The 20,593-nt window shown below is 39.4% G+C and overlaps 2 protein-coding genes across 3 annotated transcripts in view; one reads left to right on the forward strand and one right to left on the reverse strand.

Moving 5' to 3' along the window:
- The window catches only part of LOC136268295 (uncharacterized), a 27,215-nt gene extending 7,729 nt beyond the window's left edge, over positions 1–19,486 (reverse strand). The window contains exons 1-27 of one of the 2 annotated variants that reach the window (XR_010706968.1): positions 19,235–19,486; positions 19,086–19,170; positions 18,941–19,033; positions 18,197–18,889; positions 17,850–18,017; positions 17,563–17,648; positions 13,786–16,547; positions 13,458–13,590; positions 13,259–13,389; positions 12,882–13,010; positions 12,486–12,831; positions 12,319–12,398; positions 12,141–12,247; positions 11,877–11,963; positions 10,638–11,831; positions 10,366–10,578; positions 10,235–10,303; positions 9,909–10,088; positions 9,551–9,646; positions 9,287–9,485; positions 8,833–8,965; positions 8,661–8,775; positions 8,360–8,499; positions 8,162–8,214; positions 7,584–7,705; positions 7,063–7,151; positions 6,952–7,006 (exon numbers count right to left, since the gene is read on the reverse strand). Coding sequence is in view for 1 of the 2 variants with exons in the window: in XM_066063588.1 (XP_065919660.1) it covers positions 7,584–7,705; positions 8,162–8,214; positions 8,360–8,499; positions 8,661–8,775; positions 8,833–8,965; positions 9,287–9,485; positions 9,551–9,646; positions 9,909–10,088; positions 10,235–10,303; positions 10,366–10,578; positions 10,638–11,831; positions 11,877–11,963; positions 12,141–12,247; positions 12,319–12,398; positions 12,486–12,831; positions 12,882–13,010; positions 13,259–13,389; positions 13,458–13,590; positions 13,786–16,547; positions 17,563–17,648; positions 17,850–18,017; positions 18,197–18,889; positions 18,941–19,033; positions 19,086–19,170; positions 19,235–19,455 (7,635 nt within the window). In the remaining variant the exon portion in view is untranslated. The remainder of the gene's footprint in view (positions 1–6,951; positions 7,007–7,062; positions 7,152–7,583; positions 7,706–8,161; positions 8,215–8,359; positions 8,500–8,660; positions 8,776–8,832; positions 8,966–9,286; positions 9,486–9,550; positions 9,647–9,908; positions 10,089–10,234; positions 10,304–10,365; positions 10,579–10,637; positions 11,832–11,876; positions 11,964–12,140; positions 12,248–12,318; positions 12,399–12,485; positions 12,832–12,881; positions 13,011–13,258; positions 13,390–13,457; positions 13,591–13,785; positions 16,548–17,562; positions 17,649–17,849; positions 18,018–18,196; positions 18,890–18,940; positions 19,034–19,085; positions 19,171–19,234) is intronic. The other variant, XM_066063588.1, reaches the window with a different exon arrangement.
- Positions 19,474–20,593, forward strand: part of LOC136268300 (uncharacterized) — a 7,831-nt gene continuing 6,711 nt past the window's right edge. The window contains exon 1 of the mRNA XM_066063599.1: positions 19,474–19,723. Within this exon, the coding sequence (XP_065919671.1) occupies positions 19,517–19,723 (207 nt within the window). The 5' untranslated portion in view covers positions 19,474–19,516. The remainder of the gene's footprint in view (positions 19,724–20,593) is intronic.

Consider the following 20,593-nt stretch of genomic DNA (forward strand, 5'->3'; position numbering starts at 1 on the left):
ATGTCACAGTTAGTAAGGTGTTCATTGAATTTGTGGAATCAACACTGCTGTGCAGCCTGAGTATTTATGTAGTTCTCATGAAGGTGGTCTGGCATATATATCACAAGGTGTGTCCCATCATGTAAGCCTGTAGGAGGAGACATTTATAGGGTGCGACAATGAGTGTGTCATACGTCTCGTGTTGCAGGTCGCATATCTTGTCAAGCTAGCAGAACTTTAACCGGAGTGCCTGTAACAAGTTGTCAAGCGATGCATACTTCCAGCTACTTCACCTACACCACACTACAGCTAGAAAGACTGTGAGCAAGAAGATACTTTCTGTAAGCAAGAAAGCTCTACTGTTAGAGTTACTATAGATTTCCATCTCCAGATGCTTGTTTGTATATCACCACAAACAATTCTACTGGTAGAGCAAGAAGATACTTTATGCAAGCAAGACAAGCTCTACTGTTAGAGTTACTATAGATTTCCATCTCCAGATGCTTGTTTGTATATCACCACAAACAATTCTACTGGTAGAGCAAAAAGATACTTTATGCAAGCAAGACAAGCTCTACTGTCAGAGTTACTGTAGATTTCCATCTCCAGATGCTTGTTTGTATATCACCACAAACAATTCTACTGGTAGAGCAAGAAGATACTTTCTGCAAGCAAGACAAGCTCTACTGTCAGAGTTACTGTAGATTTCCATCTCCAGATGCTTGTTTGCATATCACCACAAACAGTTCTACTGGTTAGTACTAATTATCATAACAATTCAATGAGCCTTATCCACAATAACCACAGCTGATGTCACGAAACAAAATGGACACGTTAGTTGGGGGATGCATGTATTAACAGAATGGAGGTTACGAGTGAATTTCAGCTAAATGTAAATGAAGGTTTTACTGGCGAAAGTACAGTTGTTATAACAAGTAATGTTCACGCTTGTTTTGTTCAGGCACACGTAACTTTTGCTGGGCCGAGAATGACTATCAGTTTGACCGAAACGGTGACAGCTATGAAGATGATATTATGGTGTTGACAGAAAACGATGTACCTGATGGTACATCTTTTAATGGTTAACACCCACACGAGATGGACATTCAACAGCTAAAAAGGTGGTTGGCATGTCGTGGAGCACCAGTAACAGAAAAAAAGCCAGACCTTGTCAAAAGGTAAAGTACTGTACAGCAGCTATTTAATTGTTTACTACAAATAAACAATACAGCTAGTTTAAACCATACAGTTGTAGGCAAATGTGAATTAACATGGCTGTTATTATGCAGGGTGAATTGCTATATAAGTATGGCTGGGATCAGTACCTAGTAGATCCAGATCGAGGAGGCAATTGTCAGAGGAAACTGGCTTCAATGTTATCACCACAGCCATTATCGTATGATTTGCTTAGAGCCCTTCCAACATATGATGATCCTCAATGGACTTCACAGCTATACAAGTCACCTAAAGTTACATTTAGCACCATCTATTGTCTCTTAGTTGACCGAAAGGTATCCCTAAAGAAGATCAGTCACTTAGAAGAAATTGTGGAAAAAATCAAGACAGTACAAATGAGGAAGAGTCATTTCAGATATGTTGTGATCAAGATGTACCAACTGAGTATACTAGAACACTTGAAAAAGCCTTTGTTTTTTTTAAAAAGATGGCCATGTACAGGACATTAAGTATCACACATTTCCACACAAGCCCGGCTATGTGTGTATCAGGTCGAATGTTTTACCATCTATGCGGAAAGACTGAGTGTACACTACTGTTATGAATCCACCGCACATGTTGTAAGTGCACACTGTGCTTGTCCAGCAGGATTATCCGGGTGCTGCAACCATGTAACAGCAACTCTGCATTGCCTAGAAGAGTACATTTATTTAGGCTTATACAATGATGAAATGAAAGGTTGCACAGATAGACTTCAGAGATGGAACCAACCTAGAAACAACATATTGAGCCTTGACCAACTGATGAAGTGGTACTAAGCAAGAAAGAATATGGCACAGAAAAGAGATCTGAAGTCCAAATTCCTGGGATTGTCGACCTACATCAAGGAGAATTATTGATCCAAACAAGGCAAGAAATCTCAGAAACCGTTTAGCTATCCTGGAGCAACACAACATCAATGCTGCAGATGAAGCTATTCAATCAGCTACTGAAGAAAAAAAGGCCAGCCAAACAAAATCCATGTTAACAAGGTATGGGACTTCCTGTTTTCTTCAAATGTTAGATGAAGATGTTCCATCTGTTGCTGAAGATAGGATAGAGGTACTGAAACTGGAGAGACAGAAATGAATAGAACGAGCAACTGCAGTTTCTGCAACAAAAAACACTCCGCCAGTTTCAGTAACCAAAATCATTACACCAGTTTCTGCAACGAAGACCACTCCGCTAGTATCAACCATTCCACTAGCATCTCTAACTAAAGTCACTCCATCTGTTTCTGTTACAATATCTGTTCCGCCAGTTTCCTCGTCAAAATCCATTTCACCTGTTTCTGTAGCAAAGACTATTCAATCAGTTTCTGTGGCCAAGACTGTTCCACCAGTTTCTGGAGCAAAGACCACTTCTGTAGCAAAAGCCGAGTCTGTAACCATGATCGCTCCTGTTCCACCAGTTTCCATACATAAAGCTATTATTGAGACTGATGAATTGGAAATCACTTCACACTTCACTGCCACTTAGGACTGTTCTCCATCATCTGAAATCTGAGAAGGACCAAAAGATGATCCAACAACTTCTAGAGAAGGAGAAGGAGTCCAGGAGGAAGAACAATCAAGATCAACTAACTGGATCACATGACTTAAATCTGAGAAACATTCAGTTTATGGAGGTGGCAGTTGTCTGTATCACGCCATAGCTCATCAAGCTGGTTTTATTGATGGCAGTAGTAAAAGTTGCAAAATCATTAGTGGACATTTAAGACAAAATGGTCCTCAAAGCAATGTCAGAATATCCTGCAGTGTGTTTAGAGGATGGTTTGTTATCTGCACAATGGTTGGAAAGAAAGCAAGTGATTCTTAATCCTTGTGAATGTAGAGGCGACTTAGAAGCTCGGTTGTTAGCTATTGGGCTTAAAAGAGACATAGTAGTGCTAACTTCTGCAAGAGATGATGTTTATTATGCTCGCAGATTTCCTTGTCAACCACCCCCTATTCCCAAAATGCAAGGAGGAATTTTTAATCCATTATCCACCAATGAGTTGGACTTCCTCATCAATTGTTGATTATCTACAACGGTCACAGTCTCTATGATTTAACAGTTCAGATAGATACTTAACAATCGTTTTTTAGTAGCTTACTGCAACTTGTATTAGTACATTAGATTTCCTTGTATTAGTATTAGTACACTTGCATTTAGTACATTATTCAGTTAACAAAAAATTACTGTATTAAATGAATTATTATGCGGTGCTGTATAAAGTTAAACTTGGAACTTAATATACACTAAAGGAAGACTGAAGTTGAATGTTTTGTAAAATATGAAACTCTTTAACTCGTCCAATTGCTTGCTCTACATGCACTCTTAATTGTGCAATTTTTTTTTAGTTACAACAACATCCTCTGGTGGCATCTGCAAGCTAGATTGCAATAATGAAGGAACATTCAGTCTGACTACTGTTGGGACAAGGAGGTCATGAATAAGGAAACCTCAATTGGCCATTACTTCATCGCCTGGTTCTAGCATTCCAGGAGTCCAATATGCTCCACCAATCTTCTGTCAGATATCGAACCTTTGTAACTTTGAGACACAAAAGATATGACTCCACTTGGTGTAATATCTATCAATACTTTAACGGTATTTCTGTTCTTGTAACTTGAAAATGTAGAAGATCGGTTTATCAGTGATGAAGGACGTTCTATTGCAAATTCAGTTGCGTCTATGATCCTGGTGTTCGGATATTCTTTCCTGGCATGTGTTTACTTACTACACTCCAAGATGGGAATCACATGAGAACCTTAAAATTGTGGTACATCAAATTAATCCAAGTCAAGGTGATACGTGACACTAATGATTGTGAAAGACCAAACCAGTTAACTAAGTCCAGCTCAGGAAAACCCAAGCGTAGTCGCACTAAAGTCATGAAAAGTTGTTCTAGTAAGGATAGTTTACTTGGCCGTCCACATTTAAACTCCTCAAAGTTATCTTAGCACTCCTTTCCTTTCCAGAACCGCATTGCCTCAGCATCATCTTTCAGTACCTCCTCATAAAAAATCAACAATGTGTCAAAATTAGGGAATCCTGTATAAAATTTGGCTTTTGCTTAATGTTTTCCAAACGGAAAAGTAGCTGTGTTGCATCATCTTTACTTTCTCGCACCATCCCCTTGAGTTGTTTGACTTCCACCTCTAATTCCTGACGAATGGCTTTCAGATTCTCAACTTCTTCTTCCAGTCCTTGACACTTAGCTTTCAGTTCCTCCACCTGTAACATCATTTTCTGAACTTTCATGTCAGCTTCATCAGATGTGGTGCAAGCATCTATGGTGTCCTTCAAATCATGGCAACTTGATACTTCAGGTGGTTTATCATGATCTGCCAGTCTTAGATATTGTTGCTGGTGCAGAGAAACAGCTACTTTTGAAAGTTGCAACTCACTATATTTAAAGTCCTGTGGTGTGAAATGCAAGGAACAGATTTTTGTATATTTTGTTTTTCTAAAATTTGGCCCAAGATCTCTACGTATCTTTGTAATGCACTCCTTTCCATTCTGTGTCTTGGGATCAGGGAAAGCATGGAATGAGACAGGTGCTATTCCAAGTCTTTTTCGCTCTGATTTGTCTCCTATAGAGCTCCGACATAGCGGAACACAATAGAACCCTCGCCAGGCTTTAACTGCTGGTGATGCAAGGTACTTCTTACATCGAGAGGCAGTAGATTCGATACCCTGAGGTTCGTCTTGTACAGTACTTCTTGGCTGTAAATCATCCTCGTCTTCTACAAAAACACGATAGACATAATTAAACATGTTCTCAGCCCATTACCACCACTGTACCTTCACAAATAATGTCAGTAAAACCTTCGTTTAGTTGAAAATCTCTCGTAACCTCCATTCTGTCAATACATGCATCCCCCAACTAACGCGTCCAATTTGTTAGCTGTCACATTGTGGATAGGGTTCATTAGATTTTTCATTTGTAATTTCTGTTTCTTCCTAGTGGCATTGTGTGGCTTTGTTGTGTTGTTTACCTATAATATTTAAAATGATGACTTGTTGTCTTGGTTACAGTACAGTATCACATTAGCAGAAGTGTATATTCCTCAGTAATTTGCTGCTGGTGTGTGTTCAATTAGAGTATCTATGCATTCTATTAGATTTCCATTTCTTCTGCATGGCCTCCTTATGCATAAAAGTGAGTATAATTACGTCATATGATTTGCATTTATCTCTCAGTGGATTAATTTGTAATTCACCATCATGTATTCTCTATTAGAGTAGATGTGTGTTTTTAGTACTTGAACAAAGCTCAGAAGACCTTGTTGTGTGCAGAGTACATCTTGCTTGCAGAAAGTATCTTGCCTGCAGTCTTTTTGCTGTAGTATGGTGGAGGGAAGTGTGTACATCGCTCGAAAAACTTGTTAGCGCATCTAGGACTCTCATTTTGTATTGTAGTGTGTGATTGCTGGATGATAGCATATACCGTACACCAGATCAAATGGGTAGTTCTCTAATGTGACTGGCTATGATTGATCTGCTTCATCACAAAATTTTAGATATAGATAGAGATAATGTTTTCCTACTAGCAACATGTGTGTAGTGGAATACCATATTATTCTGCAAACATTAATCTAATGGTAATTCGCATAGAAAATCACCAAAAAAAAACAGGTAAGCCCATACAGTTTTGAATCAAGTTGGAGGCAGCCAACAAGAAATTGGCAAATACTCTTGAGTACAGTGAGGATACCTCAAGATGGGCTGATGGAATTTATCGATAAACTCTTGGAAGGAGATAGAAAGGAATCGTAGATTAACTCCAACTTCAGAAACCAGAGGAGAGACTACAACAAGTACAAGTAAGACAATTACAGTCACCACCAAGTAGTCAGATTACATTCATCATTGGGGACGATAAAACCATTCCATAACTCCATTCAGAGCCAATATGTTGAAATGGCAGGAGTTTTGAGATGCATTTGAAGCATCTGTAAGAAAAAGAATATGCACACACAGAGTAGTTTATCCCATCTACCACCTGCAAATGATGTTATTAAAACTATGTCACTGCCATGACATAAGTGAATCTTGAAGCAAATCGAGAGATATCTATGATAATCATTTTGTTGTGGTAATACATGAGAAACAAGAAAGTTTGCTATCCATTATCCATGCAAATGACAGAAGAGCACAAAGTGAACACTACGTATGTGTAGGGAAAGCATATTTCATCCATGGTAATGAATCACCTAAGGCACCCCAAGTCATGGAGGTCATTGACACCAACTTCCCCAATTTAGTCTACTGTGCAAGGTATTGGCTGGGAATAATAAAGGTTAGACTTCACAGAAAGTAGTGCCTCCTCCATTGTGTATATAACACTGCACTGGACCCTCACTGGTCAGATGAATGTATACAACACTGCAGAGGAAGTAAGGGGATGTTGTTTCAACTGTTTGAGGGAGGCCATGTGTTGGAGGATTGCAGCCTGTGCTCACTATGGCAAGAAACCATCATAGAAGTCTTTGCAGCACCAGCTTCAACAGAGCATCATTGACTCTTTTTGAAGGTCCATAGCCAAAAACTTATATTGTAGCTAGTGCAACTACAGTAGTAAAGAATAATACATATAATGGCTCATCATTATCTGTTCAGCTTATCCTTGGTTCAGGCACAAATGGGTAGGGCTAACTAAGAGACGAAGAAACCCCTTGAAAGTCAATGTTTGGTGGAAAAACTGTTTTAATAGAAGCTGTAGTGAACTCCAGCCCGCTAGCATACAGATGATGACATTACGATACTCACACCATCAGATACTATTCATACTGCACCACACATCCTGACCCAGTGTTTGAGCTTGCTAAGGAAGCAACATTTTCACAAGTACTACTACAAACATAGAAAGAGGACAGTCACCTTTGGAGTTTGTGGAGAAGTGAATATTTCCTAAATCTAGAGAAATGCTGCCAGCACAATTGAAGGAATCACTTAAGATGATAATCTACCTAGTGGCCATTGGAGAGTTGTAAACATTGCTGAAGTAATAAAGGTAGGAAGTTAGAACTACAAAGGTTACTGTAAAACCCAACAAATACCTTCTCCAACTGAATGTCAGCCTGTGAGGTAGATAATAGGGACAATTCCTGATACTACCAAGTTGAGATGTTATAGTTTTCTGTAGTAGCTTGTTTAATACTTCTCCTTCTAGACTCTTTGTGTGCAGAGATTTTTGCAAGCTACTTATGCATGTTCCATACCAATCCATACAACTCATAATTATAGTAATACTAACATCAATAAGAGAATCGGGTTATTACTATTCTGCATCTTGCAACAGATGGAACTTGTATGATGAAAAAATAATATCCCATTGTGGCTACTTATTAACAGGTTACCCCATACGTACAAAACATATTGTTTTCACATATGTCACTCACCCCATGGTAGTTAAAGTCACTTCTGATTTCAACATTGGTCAAGTGGTCTCCCACCTTGAGTCTGTAACGGTTGAATGTGTAGGGCAGGGACAGATCTGGTGGTATCACCGCAGCTTGAGGTACTAGATGGGCAACAAATATTAGTAGAGTATTATCATTAAAGCTTTACAGTGACCAACACTGAAGGTCTGACAACAAAGATGTAGTGTATAACCTTTAAACTTTCATGCAGTATAACAATTAGGCTTCAGTATTTAAAAAAGAGAAAAATCACCAAAAATATACATGCTATTGAAGTAATAAACGAGATATCAACTATACCTGCAGCTATACGAGTGCACGTTTTGCCATACTGTACTTTAGTCATATAACAAAAATTGTACAGTAAAACCTCTCAAAGTGAAAACCTCTTTAAAAAAACCACATCATTACCTCTTCAAAAGACCACATCATTTCATTGATCTTATTCATAGGCCATCTCATTATTGAGACCATAAATCTTTTGGTCCCAGGTGACCTTATTAATGAGGTCTCACTGTAGTCACATGGACAACTATACAACAGAGCAGTATACATACATGATGGGTTGGTCTGGTTGCCAGCTTCTCCTTCACTGTCATCTTCAGATGAACTAAAGTGACGACAACAAAATCGACATCCTTCATACACACACATTCATATCCACACTACAACAAATACTATACTGAGAAGTGTTATTCAAGGGGTACCCAAGTACTCCCTAAAATCTTCCCCCTACACACATACAAGAGTCTTACAGTTTGGGTGGGAAACGGAAGTTGTAGCAGTCTATGCAGACCCTCTGAGGTCTATCATAACCATCAACTGTCATCTGTTTGGGTGAGCAGTTACTACACACAACACGACCGCATCTTCGACAGTGATGGCGTCTGTTGAACTGTAAAATAAAATTAAACATATTCATACATGTGTAACATACATGTACATGTGCAGTGTGTGCATTTTAAAACGTACTTGCCTTTTTGCATTTGAGTGTATGTCATCAAATGTGGACTTATATTGAACATCCCACAAATAAATGTATGACTAAATACTTACCAATCCAAATATCCCTTTACAAACACGACACTTAGTTACTCGACTGTCTTGTTCCCACTTGTGTGAAGGAGGTGGGATTGGGGGAGGTTGAAATATCTCCTGATTTTCAGCAACACTACAACACCAAAATTCAGCTTACACACTTGTATACTATTGTATGTAGTTGGCTTACGTTGAATCTCCCTTTTGTTCATGTATAGTTAACATTGTTGTTGTCCGCGATCTGAGATGATGCAGTGGTGATGGAATTCTTGACTGGCTGGGGGTCATTTGACGTGATGCCATCATACTTTGCTCTGCCGTGACTGAAAATAAGCACATGATTAGTGAATGCTCACACTATTAACAATTCATAAGGTTGTCCAGATTATTTGAATTCACTTTAGCATACAATATTATTTGAATTCACTTTAGCATACAATACTCTTTCTGTTTATGGTTACTCTAATACACTCACCGATCAAAGATGACAAAATACTCTAACTGAACACTCACTCACAGTCACAATAACAGGTAACTACTTTATACAATGTAGCAAACATATTGTAAAATAAAAGTAAAAGGTGTGCATTGGAACTTAGAATCTAAAGGTTATACAGAGGTGTAAACCATTATAATAAACTCACAAGCTTCTTGGGGAGTTAGTATAACAGGTGGAGGGAATTCTAGCGCCTTTAAGGCATAGTAAGTAAGCAACTGATCTATGCAATCAGTGGTGAATGGTTTCTCTTCCAAGTGATGCACACCAGGACCACCTGAACTATTCAGGTGACAGTACATCTCATCTTCACGGAGGAAAGTTATCACAGAAGCTGCCCACTCCAACTGCAAATGAAGAGAGAAATGTTATATAGCTGTTGAAATGAAAATATTCAAAAAACATCACATACTTTCATGTTCATCAACAATTGTTCGATTAGCGTAAATGGCTCTGTCACAAGTGAAGAAAATTCGATCCAAGAGCTTTCTGGCAGACACAACAAGGCCTACAGTGAAATGCATACACATAATAATAATGATGGGTAAAGCCAGCAAAGTTACATACATACACACAGAAGAGGCTCCAGTAAATTTATTTCTATCAATCTAAAGCACTGAGAAACTTTTAACAGAACAACCACTTCAGCATTCAGGTTCATATAACTTAGCACTAAAGCAAACACAGGGACTGTATGTGCTACAGTATTTCAAAAATCAGGTTGATGAAAGACTCCCTCCTATGTTCATCACAAATATACTGGTACGTACCTTGATGCCCAAAGCATGGTTAGCATATTTTTCCATTTCCGGTTTCTCCAGGATAGAGGCCAATTTGAGGATGATGTAGTGCAGTACAAACAATTGACTGGTGAAGTCAAGTTGTGATTTGTCCAACAATTGTTTACACACTGACAGTCTGCATGCATCATCACATAACCCGTCCAATACCTAAAGCAATACATGTACACACACACACACACACATACACACACACACATACATACATACATACATACATACATACATACATACATACATATATACATACATACATACATAAGTACATACAAGTGTACACACACTAGCTAACTTACTTGCTGGGCTCTAGCTTTGCTAGCATTTGATTCAGTTAACACATCCAACAAGTATTGCACTTCTATCCACTAAAATACCAAAATTACAATCAACAAAACTATGACTATAATAATAAGCACAGCACACCAACCTCCTTTAAGTTTTGAGCAACATCATGCATCGTAGCCCACTGTCTTGCCAGCTCGTATTGTTTTAGAGTGATCAGCTGCCCCAGAACATATCTGGGCTTTGAAGCGGAATCATCAGCAAGTCGTGTCCATGACAACCACTTCACTGATAAGGGAGAGGGTTCCACTTCAGCAGAGTCTTGTGTTTCACCCTCCAGATTACACAAGCACATTATCTAAAGAAACAATGCATACATAACAATGGCCTACAGTATTCTTCATCAGTCTTTAATACCTCAGAATAGATCTTCATTCTTTTTAGCTCAGTATTCACCACACTTAATAAAGCAGAGTCCATGGGCAGACGACTGCCACACATACTCAATACATCTACACATGTTTCAATAGGCCAATGTCTGACTGACTGTAATGCCAGCCTTGCACATAAATCATGATCGTTGAGCCTTGCAAGCAGGGACACTGGATTGGGGGCATTCTCTCTATCCAACAAACACAGAAATATGACTCTAAGAATGGTTTGCTTTAGAACAACAAGAAAACTGTCTTCAGCACAATTTACCAGAGGCTCAGATGAAAGCATATTTAATGCTTTATAAAATTCCTTATTCTTTGTGAGTCTTCGCAAAGCATAAGAAGTTGCATCATACAAGACTTTGCTCTGAGAAGAAGCTAGTCCAATGTCAGCTACTGGTGGGTGACGATTCAATCTTTTCGATTGTCCCCCTTCAAGTGGTTTCTCTATTGCATGAAAATAAAGTATTTCTTCAAAGGGTAAGACCCGTGACTCCATGTAAGCTCTGAAAGGAGTATAACGACTGAAACACTCGAGCAATTCTGAGTATGATTCAGACCACTTCTTTTGCTTCTTAACAGCAACCTCTCCTAGTTGCTTCCCTTTTTGCTCTTTTGTAGGAGTTTGAGCTTTTAGAGATTTAAATAACGATGGAGCCTTAACTGGTTTTATTTCCTTGGTGTCCTCAGGCTCTTCTGTTGAAGGTGATTTAGCTTCACCACTGTCTACTTGACATAATAACTGCAGAAGTGAAGCAATGAGGCCAAATCGTTGTTGAATGTACTGCAGTGTTTTAGTATTCAAATTGTGAAGTGACTTTGTGGGTACAGTACCAGGATCTACTTGTGATGTGGAGCGTGATAACACAGGAGAAGAAGAAGCAAGACTATATGAACGTAACAATGGTGTACCAACAGTTGCTGGTAGTAAATAGCCAAACTTGGGCTTATGTGGTTTCACGGTAACTTTAATAGCTGGTGAAGGTGGTGAACCTTTGCGTGACTTAGCCGGAGTGGAAGCTTCTTCCATAAGTTGTTTAAGAGTGGCTGATGACTGAGATGGTAACTTGCGTAGAAGATATTTCAACAAACCAGTTTCAACATTGTTGGATTGTAAAGAGTCCGAGGAACGCACAAATATATTGCAATGGTCATGAAGAAGACGGGAAACAGTTACCTTTAAGAAATAAGTATTTAAAAAATAAATAGCTGGTGAACTAACCTGATTGGAATCAGCATCTATTGTAACAACACCATCCAAGTAGTCTTGTTCAGCTAATTCTAACTCAGAATCCTCCAAATGCAGTGGCTAAATGTAAGATGCCACATTATATGCCAGTAGACAACATACTTTACAGACGGACCCAGAGGCATGCACACACACACACACACACACACACACACACACACACACACACACACACACACACACACACACACACTAAGCAAACACACACACACACACACACACTAAGCAAACACTCACCCTAGGAAGAGGGGAGCTAATCCATCCATTACCAACTACAAACAGCAATTGAGGATTAGCTGGAGCAGAACAGCAATACTTCAACCAGGGATCATTATCTGTGAGTACTACACAGAGAATACACAGTCAAAAACACATAGCAAAAAAAAAAAAAACACTTCTAAAGGTATACACTCACCACACGAGAAGGGATGGGGTAGTTCAGGTGTATAAGGTGATAGCCCATGAAGCAGAATACAGTAATGGAGGTCTAAACAACTGTAGAGCAAAACAAAAAACAATATCAGCAAGTGCATTCAACACACACAAACTCAAGCATGTACACAGGCAAACTGTCACATATACCTGATCACTCCTAACTGTCCAATGCGATAACCAACACAACTAAACAAATTTAAATGTGACAACCAACTACCATCCTCTATTGAGTTAAACAATGGGATCAGTGCTGGTGGCACTTCTATTGCTGTAGTCTCAGCTTGGTACAAGCCATAGAGGAGTAAGCAGTGGCAGTAGAGCAAGTTGACAATGTTAGCAAAGAAGACCATCTTTTTATTATCGGTGTCTAATAGTTGGAGATCAATGTCAGCTAACAAGTGAGTATCTGCCATTGTTGTGATGACATCTGGATAATTAGAGGCATAAGAGATTTCCTTCAGTCCAACATAGCCACCAGAAGATCGTGGAATATCTGCAATCCAATTGGTAAACTACAAATTTGCTATAAATGAAGTAGCTTACCTTTGATAGCTGTCATCATCCTGTTCAAGAGATTGAAGGACAGATCACACAAGTTAGTGGGATCCAGTTGTAAAGACAATGCCTCTTGATTATTCAGCACTACTGGGAATACTGAAGACTTCAAAGAACCTGAAACAGTACCATAAACAATTACTGTTACTGAGGAAATATTTTTGGTTGTAGAGATGACTGACCCTAGCTACTGTACCTATGTTTGCAAGTAAGCTGTGTTTTGATCACTGTGAATTTTATGTCTTACAGTGGTCTTATTGATGAGTCATGAAGTACACTTTGGCAATACCTACACTATAGGTGGGAGTATGTTAAGTGACCTTCAATGTGCCAGATCCTAAACTAAACTTTTAATATTGCTGTACCTGCAAGGCCTGCCACTGTGGGTGTGGCTGATCTGGTGGGCGTGGCTGGTTTGCTCTCAATAGGTGGACAGCAGCCCTTCACTATTACCTCCACAAGATTCATACGAAGGTTGTATGCAAAGCTATCCAGCCTAGAATAGAAGCAAAAATGAACATCAACCACACACGCATACACGCACGCATGCACACACATACTTACATTTCGGGGGGAAACTTTTTTTCAAATATCATCCTTCCAAGAATGTGGGTGGGACTATCACCAAGCATCACTAGAGGGTGTGGCATCTCTTGCATACCAGAAGTCACCATAGCAGTTGTTGCTGCTGCACCATCTAACCAATCATAACTTTAACACACATGCACAAGCAAACAAAAATGTGAAACCAGGCCACCAATAGGGCCGAAACATCAATAATGAAGTGGTTTTTTTAACTACACAATATCTATGTTCAGGCCAACAATAAGTGGATCTACAATGAATTGGTTAATGGCCACTAAGTGAGGTTTCACTGTAGCACATTTCTTACCGTATACAGTAAAGAGCATATTCAACATGCTTGCAACATTGCCCAAATGAGTATACAAAGCTTGCAGGTAGTTCACTCTATGAACTTCTGCAGTCTCACTCAGTTCATCCATACAAGACCAGTCCTTATACAAGCTGGAAATCAGTGCTTCAACAGCTTGACGCTGTTTACTAGGGGTGCCGGGCTTATTGGCTTTAACTGTCCTTGCATATTCTAGCACATCCAAGTTCTCCACCGTCACTTGCTCAATTATAACTTCTAGTGTTCCAAATTGTTCATGTAGCTGTTCCATGAAGCGGCAGTAGTGTACAATTGTGTTGCTTCGAAATACATAGTGATATCCATTAATGAAATCAAACGGACATACAAAATTCTTCACTAATGAAAAGCCAGCATCTAACTTAGATTTTGCCTCATTCAAAGTGGAAGGTAAAGTGACATAAAAAGATGACAAGTTTATGAAAATATTTAAAACTGCCAACGGAGTAGGAAGATCTGTTAAAAAATCTAATCCAGCTGGGTCAACAGCAGTCTGGCTGCTCCATGAACTTGGAATAGTAGCAATAATTTGTCCACATCGCTGAGCAGCCATGGCAACCAATCTTCTAGCTACATCACCTGACATACAATTTGTACACAGAACATCCAGTAGTATCAAAGTTGGCATATGTTGCTTGAGAGTTTGCAAAGTGGGAATGACAGTTACCTGTGCTTCTAAGTCACTATCACCAGCAAACAGCATGCTGTCGATAAAAGGAGATGCCAAAAGTTTATGAATACTGTCAAGAGGAGGGGCCACAGTGGTACAAGTGAGTAAAGCAGTTTGGAGGGCAATATTTGGAGTCTCCTTTTTAGCAGCACCAAGTAGCTTCAGACTTTCAACAGTGGGTGTACTACTTTTGTTGCTATCTGGTGTAGTCTCCCCTGAACTCTTTGAATCCATGTAATTGTAAACCTGTGGTGAACTTTTTGGTGTTGAAAATTTGGAGGTCTGCCGGAACTCTTCCTTAATGGCAATGTATGATTCTGTAAAAAGCACAAGTGCCTCCCCAAGTTGTCCTTCCATGTTAAACATTTTCAGAATCTCTTTGGCTTTATCGTAGTTTCCCTGCTGCAGACACATGTATAGCAAGCTCTGTGGCGATGCCAGCATAGAAGACACTACATCCTGGTTAGATTGTGTTGGAGTCTTGAAGTGCAAAGGAGACAAAGATTTACCAGCTTCTTCTGTGTTGTTGGCCTTTGAAAATGATCGTGTTCGTTTAGAAGCTAAAGATTTTTTCTTTAGTAGCTCTAATGCTTCTTCATTATCTGCTTCCACTCCACTGTCCTCTTTGACTGGTTGCAATTTTGAAGCTTCCTCCAACTTGTTAGAAGCATGACTTAAACTAGATTCCGATCTTTGAAGTTGTGGAACAAAAAGTTCATCAACATTCGAAGCCTCTTCACTCTTGGAAAACAGCCTCTTCAGAGAAACACTTGATGCCTCGATTGAGACCATTTCCTCATTTTTCACATCAGGAGAACTCAGATATTGACCAGCCGAGAGATATTCATCACTTTCATCATCAGATAATCTCTCCTGTTTCATTACCATTTTAGATGTTATTAATTGCAGCCGCCATTTTGCTTCATTGATGTATTGCTTTAACCTTGTAATGTGCTGATGTAATGATGATTGTCCTATTGCACAATTCATATGAGAACTCTCTAGTACTGACTCTGTGCTGCTGGCTGGTTCTGTGATCTGAATACCAGAAACACTACTCTGGCGTCTCATTGCATACTTAGCAGAAGTAAGATCTAGCAAGCAGTCCTGGAGAATGGTGAGCAACTCATCTGCAAACTGTTCGCTGACAATAAAACCAGTTGAAAACACGCTTGGTGCATCCTGACTTAACTGCTGTTGTAGCATTTCTAGCGCTTGCTTTTCATCCTGCATAGGCTCACCTTCTTTGGTGTCAGTGTTCATCAAAAGGCCAGTATCGAAAGCTGACAGTTTCTTGTACTCTGTGATATCTTCGTATTTCAAAAAAAGTAGTGAGAAAATGTTCTCCAGAATTTCAAGCCGGAAATTTAGTGGCTGAATTAGTGATACAAAATCAGCTGCTTTATGTAGCCTTACTTTAATCCCCAATTCAAATGATTCATCGGGCTTATCCTTAAGTAATGGCAAGTCCAGTGATTTCACCACTTCAGGTTGATCTTTGTCTGAGGCTGATATAAGCCGTCGACGACTGGAAATGGACCTTTTCCGACTGGATGACTGCTTCAAAGACGATTCATCTTGACTAAGTTGTGATGATTTCTTGTTAGCACACAAATACAGTGCATCCATGACCAACTTAATGGCACAAAATGCTTGGTAAATAGCAATATCCCTTTCCTGCTCAGGTTTAAGCTTACGTGGGTAATGGAAGCCACTCAATGAAGTAGGAGATGGAGTAGTAGCTCTCAGTTTGTTCATCTCTAAACTTGGTGTGCTGGCCATATATGTGGGCGTGCCTGCCATAAAAGTAGGCGCAGCTGCCACATGTTTTGTGGGTGTGGCAGAACCTGAAAAGGGATAAGGAGGAGTAGTACCTCCACTAACAGATGGGACATGCGGACGCATTCGTAAAATCTCAATAACTTCAGCAGGATTGAGGCATGCTAATGGAGTGGAATGATGCAAAACATACAGCACTGAATGTGTCTCTAATCCATCAAACATCTCTGTAGCTTTACTTTGAAAAGGAGTAGAATGTAGCTGAAGAAATGGCCTATAAAAGTAAATCATCCACTGATCAATAATACAATACATCACCACGCATGTAAACATTTTGGAGAGTACAGACCACCCTCTAATATACAACTCTAGATGGACATATTTTTTACAATAGGTATTGTTGAGGGGGTGAAATAAATTTCATGACAGTTCAATGATAAATTGTGCACCCTCAAGTTAAAAGAAATTCTTATCAAAAATATATACTCTTCCCGTAATTAGACAGCATGCAACTACAAGATTTCACCACATCCATTGATTTGCCCCATGCAATATGTGTGGCTGTTCAAAGGCACCACTCAGGGTCCCATTTTGCTCAGGAAATTTTAATGCCCAGCCAGTTCAAGATACAGTATCATTAAAATTGAACGACACAATGTTTTGTATTGCAGTATTTAATTTAGTAATTTTAGCTAGGCTAAGTGTAGTTGCAAAATTTCAACTAGTTGATTGCTGTCTATGACAAATGATCACTGAAGTAATGGTTTGGTTGATGGGTGGGTGCAAATTTCTAGATCTACTCACCATGTGTCAGCTTTTGAGCAAACCATGGAATAACAGAACTAAAACCAATAGATTAGTAACTTATAGTACTAAGTACTTAACTTTTAATTATTTCCTGTCCCAATAATGAAGTTAGTAGCACAAAAATAAACTCAATCCTATAATCGTAATTTTACTAACATTGTGTGGTGAGTATAAAACCACGATCAATCATCAGATGCTAGTGTATAAAACAAATGGGGTAAATTGCTTGTTAGTACATTCACCTAGTACACCTACTAAGTGAGTACACCTACTAAGTGAGTACATCCTGAGTGGTACATATCACATATACCATGACTGTTTTGATGTGATTTGCTGATATATACTATACATATTTAGCCCTTGAGCCAGCGGCCATCAGGCAATTATATCAGCAGATCACTTGTAGCTTGCACTGTGGTTTTACTATACATATTTGTCACTTGCACATGTTACTTCACATATAAGTGTGCTGTAGCACTAACCTAGCCTTGTCCAAGCACCACTGTACTAATGCCACTTGGTAAGACAGCTTGTAGCAAGCAGCATGGAGGAGGGGCTGAGTGCTCCCCTGCAAACACATTAAACTACGTCAAAATTTAACACTAAAAAGTATTTTGTGTATGAATTCTTGCTACATATCACTTATTTCCAAATTGCGATATGATCATGACACATATCCATGGTACCATTTACACTATTAGCATACATGCAATGAACTATATGGCCTATAAGCGACCAGGACAAAACGACCCCAGTGTTATTTACTCACCTCAGGTGTCCATAATGTCTCCAGTAGTTCTTGCCCACTACCGTTGTGAGGGTATCTGTCCCAACCAAGCAACAATAGCAGTGGCTTCAATGGACCATACTCAGGGGCACTGATAAGGTCTGTCAACTGTTCTAGCTCTCCAATGGAAATTAGCTGTAATCCCTTTAACTGTAAATAAACAAGTAACCATCCATTATAAGTTGATACAGCATAGTATACATATACATGAAACTTGTATAATAGTTGTTTTCAAGAATATAAATTTATGCAACTGTTCAAGAGTATATAAATCCTAAACACACTATTCAGATTGACACAGCGTCTTATAAACTTTCACATTAGCTTACCAGAACATGTTCCAACATATGTTGATGACTGTGCAGAGTCTCAAAAAACAGCATCCGCCATTTCTCCCTCTCCATAGCCCTCCTGTGGATGACTGCATTTTCATCCTCTTCATCATTTACAAGTTGCTGTAGCTGCTGCCTCTGCTGATTCTTTCGCTTAAATTCCTCTACGACCTGAAATCGTGAAATAAGAAAATTAGTTTTCCTTCCCAATAGACAAGAATAAATCTTTTTAGAATCAAAGAATATTCCTGGTAATTTGAGTTCCATATCTCCAGTCAGCTCTAATATTCTCAAAAACACACGATCTAACTCTAACTCTGTCATATCAGCTGAAGGATCCATCAGAGAAAGCAGACTATATGTAAGACTGATATACTGATGTTGAAACTCTGAATGACCTTCACTTTCTGACTGTTCATATTGGCTTCCATCATTAGGTGCTAACAAAGAATTCAGACTTCCATCAATGCACTTCAAGAACAAGCCCTGTAGCTCTTGATTGTTAGCAAGATTCTCTTTGCTCCTATCACACATCAGTCTGTTAATGATGGCATGTCCTAACTCAGGATTATCGTACAAGCAGTTTCTCAAAAATTGTAGACATGGTCTAGAAAATGATGTTCCTACGACAGCTGTTTTGGTAACTGGCATCTTCACAACATGGTGGTCATGATAAAGACAGAGAAAATTCTAAATGTTTGGTACATGCTAAGAGTTACAATCTATGCATGCTACACTCACAGCAACTTCTGTGTTGTAAAATTCCAGTTCTCTTGCAGCAAACAGCAGCAGCCTGAATTCTACAGCTGTACGAAGGAACTCGGGTAGCTCTCCCTAATAGAGCAATGTTCCATTACATACATGATAAACAGGAAATTCAGCTCACCTCTAGTTCTCCAAATAGGCTGTTGTACTCCTGTAGGCCCAGCCATTGCAGATGGTGCGGGGAAGGTGTGCTAGACGATTCGCCCCTACAAAATTGCAAAGGCAGGACAAAACTTGGCTTGCTGATTACAAATTTAACTAAGTACTCACCAAAACTCATTTCCTTCTAAAATTAGAACTTTCAGAAGCTCCCCGGTGTAGTTTTTAGCTGCTTTTTCTTCGTATAAAGTTCTAATTAACGCCCTGGCAATCTCCCATTGTCCTACACAAATACAATTCAGCAACAAGGATTCGTACTTTGTGACACGTTCGCTATCAACTAAGAGACTATCTTGCACGGACAACGGCTCTTCGTTGGACAAATCACTCATCTTGATAAGCGCATCATTTTAGAACTTGATACGCGCCTCTTAAAATACTTGTTTCTAAAGGATGGGTCACGTAACTTTGTTGAGTTTCTTTGCTATCATTTTAGCAGTTTCGTCAGCTCAACTATTGGGAGGGGAACAAGCTATCGATGATGTGACCGACCCAGGAGTTCAAGCAGCTGCCAACGCCGCGGTCCAGCAGCTAAATTCTGTTAGATCGTCTGATTTACCTGAGTTAGTACTGTACAGGATAATATCAGGAACAACACAGGTAATTTAATGTTATTACAATGTGTAGACTATAGTATAACTTGATAAGCTCGTCTTGAGCGTGCAAGAGGTCAGACCCTCCCCCATGTACCAGGTGTACTTAATCTCTCGCTGATGTAAGCACTTTTTAAACCAGGCGCACGCCCACAGCCGGCCTTTGGCCGGCTGTGGGCGTGCGCCTGGTTTACTGTAATTGTTTCCGTAAAAGTGTGTGTGTGTACCTATCTATCTACCTATCTACCTATGTTTGTCCGTACGCACCCACGTGAGCAAAATCGTTTAATAACGGTAAAAGCAGCTTTTACGTAAGAAGTAAAAGTGAAATGAAGTCTGTATTAAACTTCTGCACAGGTGAACTTTGCTCTGAGGTGGTTTCTTTTCGGCGGACTGAAATACGGGTGTGGTGACTTTCCTCAGACTACCTTCCCCTTGAGGTTTTCAGGCATTTAGCAACTGAAAAACAATGGTGCAGGCCTCGTACACTGCCAGGAATAGCCTATCGCTTCGAGTTGAAAGGGGGCGTATCCCTTACGTACGCGAACGAAAATGAAGAGCAGCTTTGAGGCTTTGTCGAGAGAATTTGTGGGAAAAAACACGTTAGTCACACTATAAAACAGTTTAGAAGATAGTTTTGTGCGTAATATGTTGGTTAAAGCGGTTTATTTAACAAACGCTTCCTTAGCAGTGCATAGCAACGTAATTGAACGAATTACGAATATTTCATGAATTACGAAATACGAGAAATAGCTAATTATATTATCAAACTACCCTATTGTAAAGTAGTAATACATAGTTGGTTAATTCATAGTAGTATATACTGTCTATAGTTATTCCAGATGAGTTAGCTAGCTGCTTGGCGCCTGGTTTTTAG

The sequence above is a fragment of the Dysidea avara genome, chromosome 10 (assembly GCF_963678975.1).
Source record: "Dysidea avara chromosome 10, odDysAvar1.4, whole genome shotgun sequence".
In the NCBI taxonomy this organism is placed as follows: domain Eukaryota; kingdom Metazoa; phylum Porifera; class Demospongiae; order Dictyoceratida; family Dysideidae; genus Dysidea; species Dysidea avara.